This window comes from Mastigoproctus giganteus, chromosome 3 (assembly GCF_048544385.1).
Source record: "Mastigoproctus giganteus isolate SK-2022 chromosome 3, ASM4854438v1, whole genome shotgun sequence".
Taxonomy (NCBI): domain Eukaryota; kingdom Metazoa; phylum Arthropoda; class Arachnida; order Uropygi; family Thelyphonidae; genus Mastigoproctus; species Mastigoproctus giganteus.
This window is the reverse complement of record NC_143577.1, coordinates 120,029,153-120,045,096: the sequence shown is the minus strand read 5'-3', so window position 1 is coordinate 120,045,096 and position 15,944 is coordinate 120,029,153. Positions and strand designations below refer to the sequence as shown.

The window sequence follows — 15,944 nt, the reverse complement described above, 5'->3', positions numbered from 1 at the left end:
AATAACTTTGATATTATATACTTGGATCTTAGAAAGGCTTTTGATACTGTTGCACATGGAAGACTGCTGCACAAATTGGAGCAGTGTGGCATTGGAGGCAAGTTGCTGCTATGGATAAAGGGGTGGTTGAGGGGGAGAAGACAGAGAGTGGTAATCAATGGACACTGCTCATCGTGGACTAATGTTATTAGTGGAGTCCCTCAGGGTTCAGTATTGGGGCCTTTATTGTTTTCTGTATTTATAAATGATATTGATGATGGTATATCAGGCTTAATGTCCAAGTTTGCAGACGATACGAAGGTTGGCAGGGTTGTCAAGGACACTACTGACACTATGCTGCTGCAACAGGATTTGGAAAGGTTGAGCAGATGGGCTTCGAGGTGGCAAATGAAGTTTAACATTGACAAATGTAAAGTACTACATATGGGAAACAGCAACCCCAGAGCAACGTATCAACTCTGTGGTACTACACTGACAGTGGTAGAGAATGAAAGGGACCTGGGGTTGGTGGTGCAGGCAGATATGAAGTTCTCTGAGCAGTGCAGACGAGCTGCAAGAGTAGCTCATGGTGTATTGTCAATGATATATAGGAATTTTTCTAGCAGGGATAAGGAGGTGATTATTCCCTTGTATAAGGCAATGGTCAGGCCACACCTAGAGTACTGTATACAGGCCTGGAGGCCTCATTTCAGGAAGGATGTAGAGCTGCTGGAACGAGTACAGAGAAGGGCAACTAGATTGGTGAATGGGACAAAGGGGTTCTCTTACGAAGAAAGGCTTAAGTTTTGCAAATTACAGTGTCTGGAAACTAGGCACCAGCGGGGTGATCTGATAGAGGTGTACAAAGCCTTGAATGGTTTGAGCATGCTCAATGCTGATGGGATTCTTCCTCTAGCTCAGAAAAATCACCTGAGAGGGCATAAATTCAAATTGAGGAAAGAAAGATGTAGGATAGATGTGCGGAAATTTGCCTTTAGCCAGCGGGTGGTTGGTGGGTGGAACAGACTTCCATCCCTTGTCGTGGAAGTTGATAGCCTAAATAAGTTTAAGGCTCAGCTGGACAGGTATTTCGAACGAACAGAGGGGTGAAGTGGAAGTGGTTATTTTTATTTATTTATGTTACTTTTTTTTTTTTTTTTTTTTGGCTGATGCTGCATAAGCTTGCTTTCTTGCATCAAATGCCTCTACTAATGCTAATGCTAATGCTAATTCAGAAGAACAGTGCCCATGGAAGTATCTGTAGAAGAGGCATGCAGCAGAAACAGTGCGTCTATGAGACAGCGAGTGGAGAGACTCTGTTAGAGATGAATCATTAATTAACCTAACTGCCCTCTTCTGAATGGAATCAAGAAGCCTGAGAGAGGTTTTGGGGGCACCACCCCAGATGTGGGAACAATATTCCATGGCAGGGCGGATTTGCGATTTATACAGAGTGAGCAGCTGTTTGGAAGAAAAGTATCGCCGAGAGCGAAAGAGAAAACCAAGTTTTTTAGATGCAGAGGAAGCAATATTTGTAATGTGCTTGTGCAAAGAGAGATTAGAAGTCAGGGTAATCCCCAAAAGAGATATATCCTTTTGCCTAGAAATTGGAGTGTCACTAAAGATAAGCATAGGAGCAGAAGAATCCTTTTTGCGAGATATAAGACAAGACTGAGTTTTAGAAGGATTGAAATCAACTAAGTTGTCTTTGCCCCACTGGACAATTACCTGAAGATCGGCATTTAAGGAATTGGTAGCAGATTTTCGAGAACTTGAAGCTGATTGAGCAGAACAAGGTTTCTCAAAATGGAAAGTTGAATGCAATGTGCTATCATCGGCAAAACTATGGATAGGATTTCCAGTCAATGGAAGAAGGTCATTGATATACAAGAGGAAAAGAGTGGGGGAAAGAACTGAACCTTGGGGGACACCGGCATTAGTGGAGAAGTCAGAAGACAGAGAGCCATCAACCATCACCCTCAGTGAGCGATCAGAGAGAAAACTGGATAACCAATTACTAAAAACAGTTGGCAAACCATAAGATGGAAGCTTGTTTAGAAGACCTTTATGCCAAACACGATCAAAAGCCTTTGAGATGTCAAGAGCAACTACTTGTGTTTCACCGAACCTTTCCATTGAATTAGTCCATAAATGGTTAACATAAGCCAGAATATCACCAGTGGATCGACACTGACGGAATCCATACTGGTGATCGTTGATCAGACGGAAGGTTTCTAGGTAGTTTAAGAGTTGGCGGTTAATTGATTTCTCCATTACTTTAGAAAGAGTAGAAGTAATTGCAATGGGACAATAATTGGATGGGAGGGATTTGTCACCCTTTTTAGGAACTGGCTGGATATGAGCAAATTTCCAAGCAGAAGGAAAAACACCTTTAGAATAAGAAAGTAAAAAAGGCGGCAAAGAATAGGAGTAAGTTCAGGAGCACAGGTTTTGAGAACAAGTGGAGAAATACAATCAGGACCTGGAGCTTTCTTAGCATCGAGATTCATCAAAATCCTTCTGATATCCTTTTGACGGAAGACCACAGGAGCCATTGAATGGAGTGTGTTGGGAATGGTGGGAGGTGTTTTATCAAGATCATTAATACTTGAGCTGGAAGAAAAATGGGATGCTAGCTGGTCAGCTTTATCCTTTGCTGAAGTGACAACAGAACCATCTGGTTTGGACAGAGGTGGGAGCAGAGATGGGCAAAAGTTGCGGCCAATAGCTTTGGCAAGAGGCCAGAATGCCCGGCTACCATTAGGGCAAGAAGCAAGTTTTCTACTCTTAGCCAGTTCAAACTCTAGTTTGGACTGATTAATAACTGCTTTACAATTGTTGCGAGCTTTGGCGTAGGCAGAAAATTAAACTGAAGAATTAGAAACAAGCCAATTACGATATGCAACATTCTCCTCTTGGACAGCCTTAGCACATTTATTGGAAAACCAAGGTTTAGATAAAGGACAAGATTTTAAAGTGGAGTGTGGGATAAAGGATTCCATTCCTGCAAGAATAATTTCACTGACACAATCTGAGCAAACTTTGACATCAGAACTTTTGAAACAGTAATCCGACCAAGGAAAAGAAGAAAAGAAGTCTCGCAGGTCATCCCATTTTGCATTCTTGTAATGCCAAACAACACGAGGTTGGGAATAGCCTTGAGATAAAGGTTCCATTGGAGAAGAGACAATCACCATGTTGTGATCTGAAGTGCCTAAAGGAGCTCTCACTTCGACCGTGTACTTAGAAGGGTTGTGTGTGAGAAAAAGATCAAGTGTATTGGCTGTATGATTAGGATTGTCCGGTATTCTTGTAGGTAAATGAACAATCTGTGCTAGGTCATTAGTAATTGCAAAAGCCTCAGCATCTCGACCTGCTGGGTCGGTTTGACTAGAAAACGGAAGCCAGCTGGGGTTGTGAACATTAAAATCACCAAGGAAAATTACCTCACTGTTAGGAGAGTTGGACTGGAGAAAGTCAAGTTGCAACGAGAGGAAGTCAAAGAGCTCCAAGTGATTAGTTGAGTTGGGAGAACGGTAGAGACAACAGATGAATTTGACACAATGAGGTAGAGAGATTTTAAGCCAGAGAAGATCAAAGAGAGGAGATTCCAAATTGCCAAGTCTCTGACAGGGAATATCAGAACTCACATATGCACAAGTACCACCTTTGTGGTGAAAGGAATCATACAGCGAATAATTTGGGCATCTGAGATGAGCAGTAGTTGAATCAACCGATAACTGAGATTCTGTCAGAAAAAGTACATGAGGTTTGGCAGACTGCAAGTGGAAATGGACATCGTTGAGATTAGAATTGAGACCACATATGTTTGTGAAATGAATTAGGAAGTCCTTGGGAGGTTTAGATCTTTTCGCAGATAAGCTTGCTCTATTAGTATATATATACTAATATATATGTATATATATATGTATTTCAGTATCGAATATTATCTGCGAGTTACGTTATATGACTTTCTTATCCCCTGTCAACTTATATGTATTAATTTTTGATGTTACGTTTGTAATAACTAGGTTGCTATATTTATTTAGTTAAAAAAGTACAATTCAATTGACAATGAAATTTAGTAAGATTAATAAATTTTAAAGATTAATTAATACTACTGTACTCGATATCTAGTTTTCCGTTAAACCGTACGCTAGCACACGTTGTATCTAATTGCAATGGCAGCAAGTTACGATCGGTTAATCTAAGGTCACGAGGTATTATTTACTTTCCAAATTGCGCTATCTAAATTCAAAATAATCCACGGAGCTTGACTAGGTCTATAAGCTACTTATAGAAAATAATTTAATCTAATAATTAAGTCAATAAACCGGCTAAGTATAATTAAAAAATTTTTGTTTGCGGGAGCTGCAAAACCTGTCCACACATGGATTTGCTTACTTGCTTTGCTGCCTCCTTTAATATAATTGGATAGATCTCATCTACCCCAGGTGCCTTTCTTATGTTTATCTTCAACAATTTTTCCCCCCACTTTCCACTCAGTTATTACAAAATCATCTAGATCACTGCCAGTGTTTAGTTCACCTCTTGCCTTCACCTCCCTGAATAACTCCTCATGTGTGAATGTAGAGTCAAAATACTCATTTAGTTTGTTAGCCACCTGACAAGATCATCAACAGTTGAACTATCAATATCCAGTGCACCAATCTGATTCATCCTCTTCCTTCTATAGTTTACATAAGTAAAGAACTCTTTGCTGTTTTTCTTTGCATCCTTTGCCAAAGATTTCTCATAATCTGCCTTTGCCTGCCTAGCCTCCTTTGTGACTTGTTTACAGAACAGCTTATATCTATCATGGGCTTCCATTTACCCCAGGAGCTCATATCTGGTGAGTATGGGCTTGGCACACCAGGGTCCTGAGCTGGATATCACCATTCTTCTCTTTCTTGGTGATTCCTTTCTACTTCTCTCTCCCTCTGAGGGTGACTTGGGAATTTTTTTAGGCTGGTGCAGCATAGGCCTCAGGCTTCCTTGCACCATATGGCTGCTAATAATAATAATAATAATGTTACCCATTAATTTATATGTATCCCATGTATTTTTGTTCTCTGTCATGTCTCATTATGTAAAGCCTTGTAGCTTCCAAGATTAATTCTTTGATTGCTTCCCATTTTGAATTTACTGTTGGTAACATCATCAGTTGGTCCCACTGTATAGAATTTAAATACTGTCTCTGACCTCCGTAGTCGCCTTTACGAAAGCAAAAATCCTTCCCTTTACCCTTGATGGTAGTTACCTCTTTGAGTAAATCTCTCTTAAGCACACTGTGATCAGTGCCACCTAGTGGTTCCTTTATCTGCAGATTCTTAATGTATGAAAAATTACTACTGATAATCAGATCAAGAGTATTACTCCTTCTAGTTGCCTCCCAAACATGCTGGTTGCCTCCATAGCCAGGTGGGCAGGAGCAGCAGTGCGTAGCACACGCTTCTTGATTAAGACCGGGGTTCAAGCCCATGACCACCAAATACGGAGGATGCGGAAAGGTTAGGGAATGACCACTGCATATCCCCGGAGCAATGTGGCCTTAATTTGCTAATGCTCCTAAAAACCAAACAACCCAAAACATGCTGATGTAGAAAACAATCATCTAATAAATCCACAAAAGCCTTACTAGTGTATGAGTGACCAACCCACAAATTCCAATCAATGTCCGGAAAATTAAAATCCCCCATTATAAGACTCTCTGATTTACTGGCCCACTCTATTTCCCTGTACAGTATTTTATTATACTCATCAGAGTCATTAGGTCTATAACATACTCCTACTTTCAATTTTGATTTCCCAGTGCTTATGTCACACCAAAGTGACTTGACACTGCACTGTCCAGCGATGTCGACTTGCTGTACCTCCTTGGGTTTTATGTTTCTTAACTAAAAGTATAACCCCTCCTCCCTTTCTATCCTGTCTGTCCTTCCTTTAAACATTGTACTCCCCAAATTTCCATTCTGCAATTCTTATATCTGTGTGACACCACGTCTCTCATATCCAAACAATATCTGCCTTTGATGTTTTGACCAACACCACAAATTCATCAAATTTATTTACCAAACTCCTAGCATTGGTGTACACACAAGTGTACATGCACCTGTTCCTATCTTAGCTACTCTAACACAACTTATGTGTTTACTTGTACCGCAATGACTCCCAGCAGTCTCTGAAATATCCTGCATCTTGTTTTTCAGGCTTCTGCTCATTCCAATAGAAGCAGTGCAAGAATCACTTTCACCTCTGCCAGTGGCTACTGTTAATCTATTAGTCCATGTATCGCCCCAATCTAGCAGTTTTCCGATTCACCTAACACTGCCTCGATAGCATCATCAAATATTCTTTTACCCTTTCTATTTAAGTGTATCCCATCCCTGTAGAAGCAGTCTCCTGTTAACAAGCACAGACCAGAGAAAAATTCTACCCCTTGAGCCTTGCACAGTCTCTCCAGGGCCAAATTGATCAACAAGGCTGTCATCATATACTCCCTCCTATCGTGTCTGGGCAGAATTGCAGACACTTTCAAATTCACGACTTTTTTCAACAGTGACCTGTACTTGTTAAGTTATTCCGCCGGTCTCCTACTCTTAATATCATTAGTGCCAACGTGTACAACTATATCACCTTTTGTGCCCTTAAAAGATGATATCCGCTCTACAACGTCATCAACCTTTGCCCCTGGCAGACATACCCTGGTCCTGTTCCACCTATCAGGATGGAATAGAGAAGAGGGAAAAATTGATATGAGGTGTCTTGCTTCATAACAATGCCCACTCCTCAATACACTAGTCACTTTAAGCAATTACTACTCAAATTGCAAGAAATAATCACCTGCTCTACAGTCTAGATCTGACCTCCAGTGAGTCTTTTCAAAAATCTGAAGAAACATTTGCACGTGCATTGATTTTTAAGTGATTACGAATTCAGAAGCTGTAAATGACTTTTTCAGAAACCAGAATATTGTATTTTTTTCAGGTTTATCCTCTCTGCCTTCAAAGTAGATGTGTATTGAACTGAACAGGTTAAATATTGAGGTAAAAAAAAAACACAAATCAATTAAGCTTGTTTCTTTTTTAACGAGTAGAAGCTTTTTGAGTAACCATTATATTATACTTCATCATATATTATCTGATGATGTGAGAAATGAGTTAATGAACCAAATCGGACAATCCAGCAAATGGGAGTTTCAGTTGCTTGTTCAGAGTATTACAAATTATAAAGCTTTTATAAAATTTAGACAGGTAGTTTTTTAGATGAGAAGACAGCAGCTCTTGTCATTTAAATTATTGCGAGATCTTGTTGACACAGATCAATTTATTGAAATACTCTCATGGAGTTTGTAGTGAAGAAATTGAAGATGATATTATTTATAACATAACTTAGTTATAGTTATTTATTAGTATGTGCATAGTTATTTATATATATATATGGTGTGACATAAGCACTAGGAAAGCAAAATTGAGAGTAGGAGTGTGCTATAGACTTAATGACTCTGATGAGTATGACGAACAACTGGTAACACTTTTGTAATTTTTAAATTTGATTAAAACATAGGATATATTGGGCCTTTATTGCCCTTAGATTATAGTTATATTAAGAATATACAGATAAGGGAACCACTAGGTGGCAATGATCAGAGTGGGCTGATGTGGGATTTACTCAAAGAGGTAACTACCATTAGGGGTAAAGAGAAGGGTTTTTGCTTTCATAAAAGTGACTACAGTGGTCTGCGACAGTTTTTAAATTCTATGCAGTGGAACCAACTGATGATGTTATCAACAGCAAATTCTAAATGGGAAACAGCATTCACTGAATTAATCTTGAAAGCTACTAAGCTTTTCATGCTCACAAAGAAATATTGTTCAATGTTTATGCCTAAATGGATGTTAGATGAACTAATGAGATGCATGGCAAAGAAAAAAATAAATGGGATACATATTTGTAAAATAATAAGAGAAGTTTACGTCAATATATAAATTAACATGTGACACAGATGCCTATGATAGATATAAGCTGGTCTGTAACCAAGTTACAAAGGAGGTTAGGCAGGCAAAGGCAGATTACGAGAAATCTTTGGCAAAGGATGCAAAGAAAAACAGCAAAGAGTTCTTTATTTATGTAAACTTTAGAAGGAAGGGGATGAATCAGATTGGTTCACTTGATATTGATGGTACAACTGTTGATGATCCTGCTCATGTAACTAACAAACTAAATGAATATTTTTCATCTACGTTGACACATGAGTTATTCAGGGAGGGGAACGCCAGATGTGAACTAAACTCTGGCAGTGAGCTAGATGATTTTGTAATAACTGAGAGGAAATTGGAGGAGAAATTGTTGAAGATAAACATAAGAAAGCACCCGGAGTGGATGGAATCTATCCGGTAATATTAAAGGAGGCGGCAAAGGAAGTAAGCAAACCCTTAGCCATAATTATGAGAGCTTCCCTGGACTCGGGAGGTACCCATGGACTGGAGATGTGCAAATGTGACCCCAATTCACAAAGGGAAATAAAAACAAACCTGTTTGTTTAACTTCTGTTCCGGGGAAATTAATGGAGGCACTGGTTAAAGAAGCACTGCAGGATTATCTAGACAAGACATGAATTATAGTTCAGACACAGCATAGATTTGTTAAGGAGAAGCCTTGTCTAATCAATTTGATTGGATACTATGATTTGGTCACAAAGGAACTGGATGCAAAATATAATTTTGATATCATATACTTGGATTTTAGGAAAGTTTTTGATACTGTTGCACCTATAAGAAGGCGCCTCTGTAGCCAGGTGGGAAGGAGTAGCAGTGCGTAGCACACGCTTCTTGATTAGACCGGGGTTCGAGCCCGTCACCACCAAACACGGAGGATGCGGAAAGGTCAGGGAATGACCACCGCATATCCCGGAGCAATGTGGCCTTAGTTGCTAATGCTCCAAATAACAAAACAAACAAACAAGCACCTATAAGACTATTGTGCAAGTTCGAGCAGTATGTCATTACGGGCTAGTTGCTACAATGGATAAAAGGATGGTTGAGCGGAAGAAGACAGAGAGTGGTAATCAATGACACTGCTCTTCCTGGACTAATGTTATTAGTGGAGTCCCTCAGGGTTTAGTGTTGGGTCTATTGTTGTTTTCCATATTTAATAATGATATTGATGAAGGTATATTGGGCTTGATGTCTAAATTTGCAGACAATACGAAGGTTGGCAGGGTGTTAATGATAGTATGTTACTGCAACAGGATCTAGAAAAGCTGAGCAGATGAGCTGAGAGGTGGCAACTGAAGTTTAACATTGACAATTGTAAAGTACTGCATATGGGTAAAAGTAACCCCCAGAATAACATATCAACTGTGTTGTACTACGCTCAGGGAGGTAGAGAATGAAAAGAACCTGGGGGTAATTTTGCAGTCAGGTATGAAATTTTCTGAGCAGTGCAGATGGTCTGCAAGAGTAGCTCGTGGTGTCTTGTCAATGATATACAGGAATTTTATTAGCAGGGATAAGGAGGTGATTATTCCCTTGTATAATGCAGTGGTCAGGCCACACCTTGAGTACTGTATACAGGTCTGGAGGCCTCATTTTAAGAAGGATGTAGAGCTGCTGAAACGAGTACAGAGAAGGGTAACAAGATTAGTGAATGGAACAAAGGGTTACTCTTAAGAAAGGCTCAAGTTCTGCAAATTACAGTGTCTGGAGACTATGCACCTGTGAGGTGATCTGATTGAGGTGTATATGGCCTTGTAGGATTTGAGGACCCTCAATGTTGATGGGATTCTTCCTCTTGCCCAGATTGATAGTTTGAAGAGACATAAATTCAAATTGAGGAAAGACAGTTGTAGAATAGATGTACAGAAATTTACTTTTAGCCAGCCTGTGGTTGATTGCTGGAACAAACTGCCATCTGTCATTGTAGAAGTTGATAGCTTAAATAAATTCAAGCCAGAACTAGACAAACATTTGGAGTGAATTGTATGGTTTTTTTTTTTTTTTTTTTTTTGCTGATGCTGTATAAGCTTGCTTTCATGCATCATATGCCTCTACTAATGCTAATGCGTGCATGTAGTATTTTCAAGCTTTGCATCCAAATACACAGCTGCCAACTTTAGAGATTTAGGAAGGAGAATCTATCTTTTAGATTTCGCACTTTTCACTGTCTTGCTATCATACTAAATTCAGTATTGTAGGGTTTCTCTCTTTTTTTTTTTTTTTTTTGAAGCACACTCAATTTTTCCCATCTTTTTTATTTTCACAAAAAATAAGTGCATTAAAATTATAATTTTTCTTAATTTTGTGGGAGAGTTAATAAAATAGTTTGTTGTAATTATTCAGTTAGGGGGAAAAGAAAACAACTTTATTCTTCAGTTTTTCATTTCCATTGCATTGCATGAAATACATTAAAAATTAATAAAGTTATATAAAGTTTATTTAAAATTAATATAATTCGCAATTTATTTTCAAAGAAAATAAATTGTATTTTCAAATCTTTGCTTGTATTGCTAATAGAGTCAAGGAATACAAGTGAAAATAGATTCCCTCACCTGTTAATAAATTAGTAAATCCACCCATTGCTGTGGTTCCAACCCTTCTTAATTGATTTAATTTATATAAATCTTGTTCCACAGTAAAGAAAAATGTCAAGGTGATTTTACATTAGATATGAAAAATCTCTGTTTCTTTTATAGCTAACTTTGCAACGTAATGCAAAAAAAGTCTTTGTTGGGTTTACTGAGGGATCAGTTAATTTCTTGCCAACATACAAGTATGACCCTGGGACCAATAATTGGGATTCAAGGTGAGCCTTTAAACTGTATGTTAATTAAAAGTCTGTTGACAATAGTTTTAAATAGATTTTTTTTTTTTAAACACTATTTTTCATATGCAGAATCATGTGATTGTTTTATTTGGTGCAACTACAAGAGTCAACCATTCATTGAGGGATAATTGAACAAAGGCCCAGAAACAAATGCAAATTTCATTTACGTGAATTTTGTAGTTTCTAGAATTCTTCCAAATACAAATTCATACATCTGATTATTTCATGTACAGTAGTTCTGTTAATTACCTTTACAGAATTTTACTAAATCTGAGAATACTTGCTGTATTCTCTATTATGTAGCACAGAGCAGAACAGAAAGTGAAATAAAATAAAGAGTTGTATTTAAAATAGGTTTAATGTTAATGATTAAACTAGGTTTACTGATTATCTATTTTTCTTTCTTTCTTTTCTTAATTTTTTTTAACTACAACTTCATTTTATTTTACTTTCCGCTCCACTCTGTGCTACATAACAAACAATATAGAATAATGAATCTAGAGCATGTAGGCCTTTTTACCTATGTTGCGGTATTGGTTCTTAAAATGGTATTTAATTATATCGTTCAAAAATAAATAATTTTTTTTTTTTATTCTATTATAATATTCTGTAATTCTTAAATTTTTTTAAAATCTAATTAAGATTAAAATATGAAGTCAGAAGGAGATTAATGCTGGGATTACACAGATTATGTATTTTTTGCAAAATTTTACTAGTTTTGCAAAATAAATTAAAAAAAAAAAAAGAATAAAAAATTGTGAAATTTTTGCATTCACTTTTTTGTAATTTTTCAAAACTAATTTTCCCAATGTAAATCCCAGTATCAGGAAGTTGTTCCAGTATTGTACTTATGTCACATTCTTGTTGAGAAGCTGTGCTTCCTTCAAAGCAAAATTGACTGATGTAGGCATCAGTGACATCACTGAAAGGAACTTGAGACTTGGTCTCATGTTCTGTACGCCTGCCCCTCTCCCCATATGCAGTATACATGTAACAACTAAAAATTCAACTGGTATATTTGCTGCTACTGACCAGGAAGAAAAATTTATTGAAAAAAAAAATATATATTCAGTGTGTGTGTTTCAAATGCTTGTCAGAATAATGAAAATAATACTGGTGCCACTGCCACCACAACATCCAACTGATGCAACTTGTATCTTTACTCATTTTGGCAGTAACCACTTACACAGTTTACTGCCAATATTTTTTTTTATTATTATTTTTTTAAGATCTTGCTGTTCCTTGTCATGACTGATTCCCCCATGTTTTAACTCTTCTTTTCTCTAGTCAATTCCCTTCCTTCCATAATGGTTCTGCACCATGTGGAGTGAAGGAATTTACCAACAAAGAATATATGCATAGCCATTTTGAATTTTGTCCTGTGGTGCTACTCTCCACCTCCTCTCCTGATGGTCACCTTTCTGGATTTGCTTTTAGGATGACTGACAATATCTGCGCTCAGCTTATGTGCACTTGGATGATGTTCTTACTGATACTCATGTGCACCTCTTGCTTCCATAGTGCATTGGGCACTGTCGTGCCTACTTACATGTTAGTTCCATCACAGCTCTTTTGATTTGCCTTGGATGCAACTTAATTTGTCAGGGCTGGCATGGGCAAGTGAAGTAAAATATCAGCCAGGTTAGTCAATGTTTCTCCTTAAGTTATTCTAGTTTCATACTAACTAACCAAAATACTCTGAACTATTAACATATATTAACTTTTTTATGCAGAAATAATCAGTCCCTCTCCTCTCCTATGCATGCTATCACTTGAATTAGGGGGGGGGGGGGGAAACCCCAACTAAAGTGAACTAAGTTTCCCATGAAGTAAAGTTAGTTTTTTCTGTGGCACACCCAAGGTCCTGAGCTGGATATCATGATTCTTCTCTTTCTTGGTGATCCCCTTCTACTTCTGACTCTTGTTCTCTCTCTCTCATCAGAAAATTCAGAAATTTTTTTTTTTTTTTTTTTTTTTTTTGGCTGGTGCAGCATAAGCCTCAGGCTTCCTTGCACCATATAGCTAATAATAATAATAATAAATAATAATATCAGACCAGACCTGGCTATCTCCCCCACTATGGTTGTGGTTGGCAGAACATATGCCTTTTCTAAGCTGTGGTCACACGGTTACTTGCTGCTTTTCTTGAACATTGACATCGATGAAGGGATAGATGGCACAATGCCTAAATTTGCAGATGATGTAAAGATTCGTAGAGTAGTTAATGATCACCACCAAGCAGAACTTCTTCAGAGTGACCTAGATAGATTTCAGGGATGGTCAGAAAAGTGGCAGCTATGCTTTAATTCAGCAAAATGCAAGTTTCTCAGCAAGTAAAGTTAGTTCTTCCTGTGGTACACCCAGGGTCCTGAGCTGGATATCATCATTCTTCTCTTTCTTGGTGATTTCTGGATATCATCATTCTTCTCTCTCTCTCTCTCTCTCTCTCTCTCTCTCTCTCTCTCTCTCTCTCTCTCTCTCTCTCTCTCTCTCTCTCTCTCTCTCTCTCTCTCTCCCCCCCCCCCTGGAGAACAGCAACCCAAAAATAACTTATACGCTTGGTGGAGTTAAACTAAAGGCAGTAGTGAAGGAAAGGAACTTGAGAGCTATGGTCAGACGTGAGGTTCTCCTAGTATTTTAGACTGGTTACAAGGCCCATGGTGTCCTATTGATTTTTTCGAACATTTTCTAGTAGAGATAAGAACATCATAATCCCACTGTGTAAGGCTATTGTTAGACCACACATGGAATACTGTGTTCAAGTATGGAGACTGCTCCTAAAAATAAGACATTGAGCTCTGTAATAAACAGCATCTTCAAGGGGGTCATTAGCTATTCTCATGGTTTTTTTTTGCACCATTTGAATCAAGTTTCAATGTGAACATTAAAATTTTTTCCTTGTTGTTTTTAATGTCTGTTATGATTGACTTTTCAACCTTGAAAAATTAAAATCTCAATCTTCGATTCATTTGTTAAAAATTTCTGCTTCCTTTTAAAAGATGAAGAAAACTACAGTATGGTAAAATAAAATTCTGTAAAAACTCTGTTCAGAATCTTTTTACTTGGTTTCTCACTTGTGCACATCGTGTTGTGTTGGTTGCAATTTCTGTGTGCAGCGTTCTCTTTTTTTTTACTGTTTTAGATTTTACAACACCCCCCCCCCCAAAAAAATGTCTGTAGACAGATATCAGATTACAAAGTGTGTTGAATAACAGATTACGAAATTTTGTTTAGTTAGCACTGGATGATATTAATTAAGGTATATATATAAGCGCACATTTATTTTTATTTTTCTAACCTGTAGATAATATTCTTCCGATTTTCACATATCATTTAATTTTGTTAATTGGGAAAAAAAAGGTATAAATTTATGCTTTATATCTTCATTTTTATAGTGTGTGGATAATGTTCCTCTGATTTTCGCTTATTAGAATTGTCATGTAATAGCATCAAAATTCAATTTCCAAACATGATCACAATAATCAGCTCTTATTATAATTATTTTATGGCACGAACACAAAAAATAAATGTTGGCTCATTCAGATTTTTAATGCTCTACTGTATTATTATTATTTTACTTTTTTTTTTTTTTTGGCTGTTGCATCATAAGCCTTTGGCTTCCTTGCACCATATGGTCATTACTAATACTATCATAAGATATTCCCAGTGGTATAGTTGCCGACCGGGCTTGCCGGGTGGGTAAAGTGCCTGCCTGGCAACCCAAAGGTCGCGGGTTCGAATCCCCCCCCCCCTCGGGCTTGGATCAAAGTACTGCAAAAACCTTGGGAGGTGCATTATGGCCACAGAAGCTGATGCACCAACAACTACCAAAAAAAAAAAAAAAGTGGTATAGTTGAGAATCCTAGTCATTCAAATGGCATACAGCAAGCAGTATTACACTACTGCTATCTGCATTGCAGACTGTTAAACAGGCCGTGTGATGCTGTTAAACAGCACCCATGGAGTACAATGCCTGCTTTAGTGCTTACCCTGCAATCCTTCCCTGATAAGAGATATCCCTTATATTATCCATTAACACTATCCCCCCCACCTCCACTAATAGCATTAAATGCTTTTTCTAAGTCCTTCCTTTAATTTTTCACCTGATGCATTTTTTTATTAGTTTACCCTCCCTCTCTTCTCCACCTCCTTTCCTTTATTGTATGCTTCCCACTGCGACCCCAGGTCTTAGGTAAGAGGTCCATGTTTTAATATTGCTCAGAAGGTCTGAACATTCTGAACATGGCAAGGACAGGAGCCAGCCAGCAGATTTCCAGGTGACTTTTGCAGGCTGGTTATACAAACCGTGTCACTAAGCACACAAATCAACACAACATACATGACTGGCTTTGTAGAGATGCTGAAAGCAGAGACCCAAGGCAAGTTTGAGGGAATCCTTAGGAACTAATGTAACTCAGATACATATACAAGTGTTCTTTGCATTAGTGTATAAGTAGATGTATGTGCACCCATTTGTGATCTTTTTAACTTCAACATAGTTTATATAATCGTTTTTTTTAGATAGACCTAGGAACATTTTACACATTCCCTTATACGCATGGTTAAGGGAGTAATAAGCCGCATTGTCTACACCCCCCCCCCGAAATCAGCTCCTCACTCGAGATATCATACTGATCACAAAAAATGCATCACATGCTCTAATCACACAACTGGTAGTGCGAGCGTGGGAAGCACCTCTAGTGGAAGCCGTGGATGGCGTCACTTCCATGACCGATCAAATTTACTCGGTAGAAAGTCCGAAAAACTGCAAGCCCATTGTTAAAATATTCACAGCTCACCCCTGGGAGCAGGTTAACATGATCACTAGAATCAGCCACCTTATAGAATCAAATTTCAAAAAACCAATCCAAACCATTAAAATGGCACTACACTTTCACTGTTTATTATCCTGGTAACTCGGGTTTTTCGTCCAAGAAACAAAAAAGGAACTACAAAACACGTGCAATTTACAGACATTATAAATGGAGCAATATGGCCTTAGTCGCTGATGCTCCTAAAAAACCCCACTCCAACAACTCTAACACTTTTTATTGCTGTGTTTGGTTATAAGAATCAATTTTTGAATGCCTTTGTGATATTTTTCTAAAGCATATTTATGGAGGTCACTACCATAAAACAAT

At 37.9% G+C, this 15,944-nt stretch overlaps 1 protein-coding gene across 1 annotated transcript in view; it reads left to right on the top strand.

The window, feature by feature from the left end:
* The window catches only part of Ocrl (Oculocerebrorenal syndrome of Lowe), a 529,958-nt gene that overhangs the window by 250,026 nt on the left and 263,988 nt on the right, over positions 1–15,944 (top strand). The window contains exon 15 of the mRNA XM_090369405.1: positions 10,673–10,782. Coding sequence (XP_090225531.1) covers positions 10,673–10,782 — 110 coding nt within the window. The remainder of the gene's footprint in view (positions 1–10,672; positions 10,783–15,944) is intronic.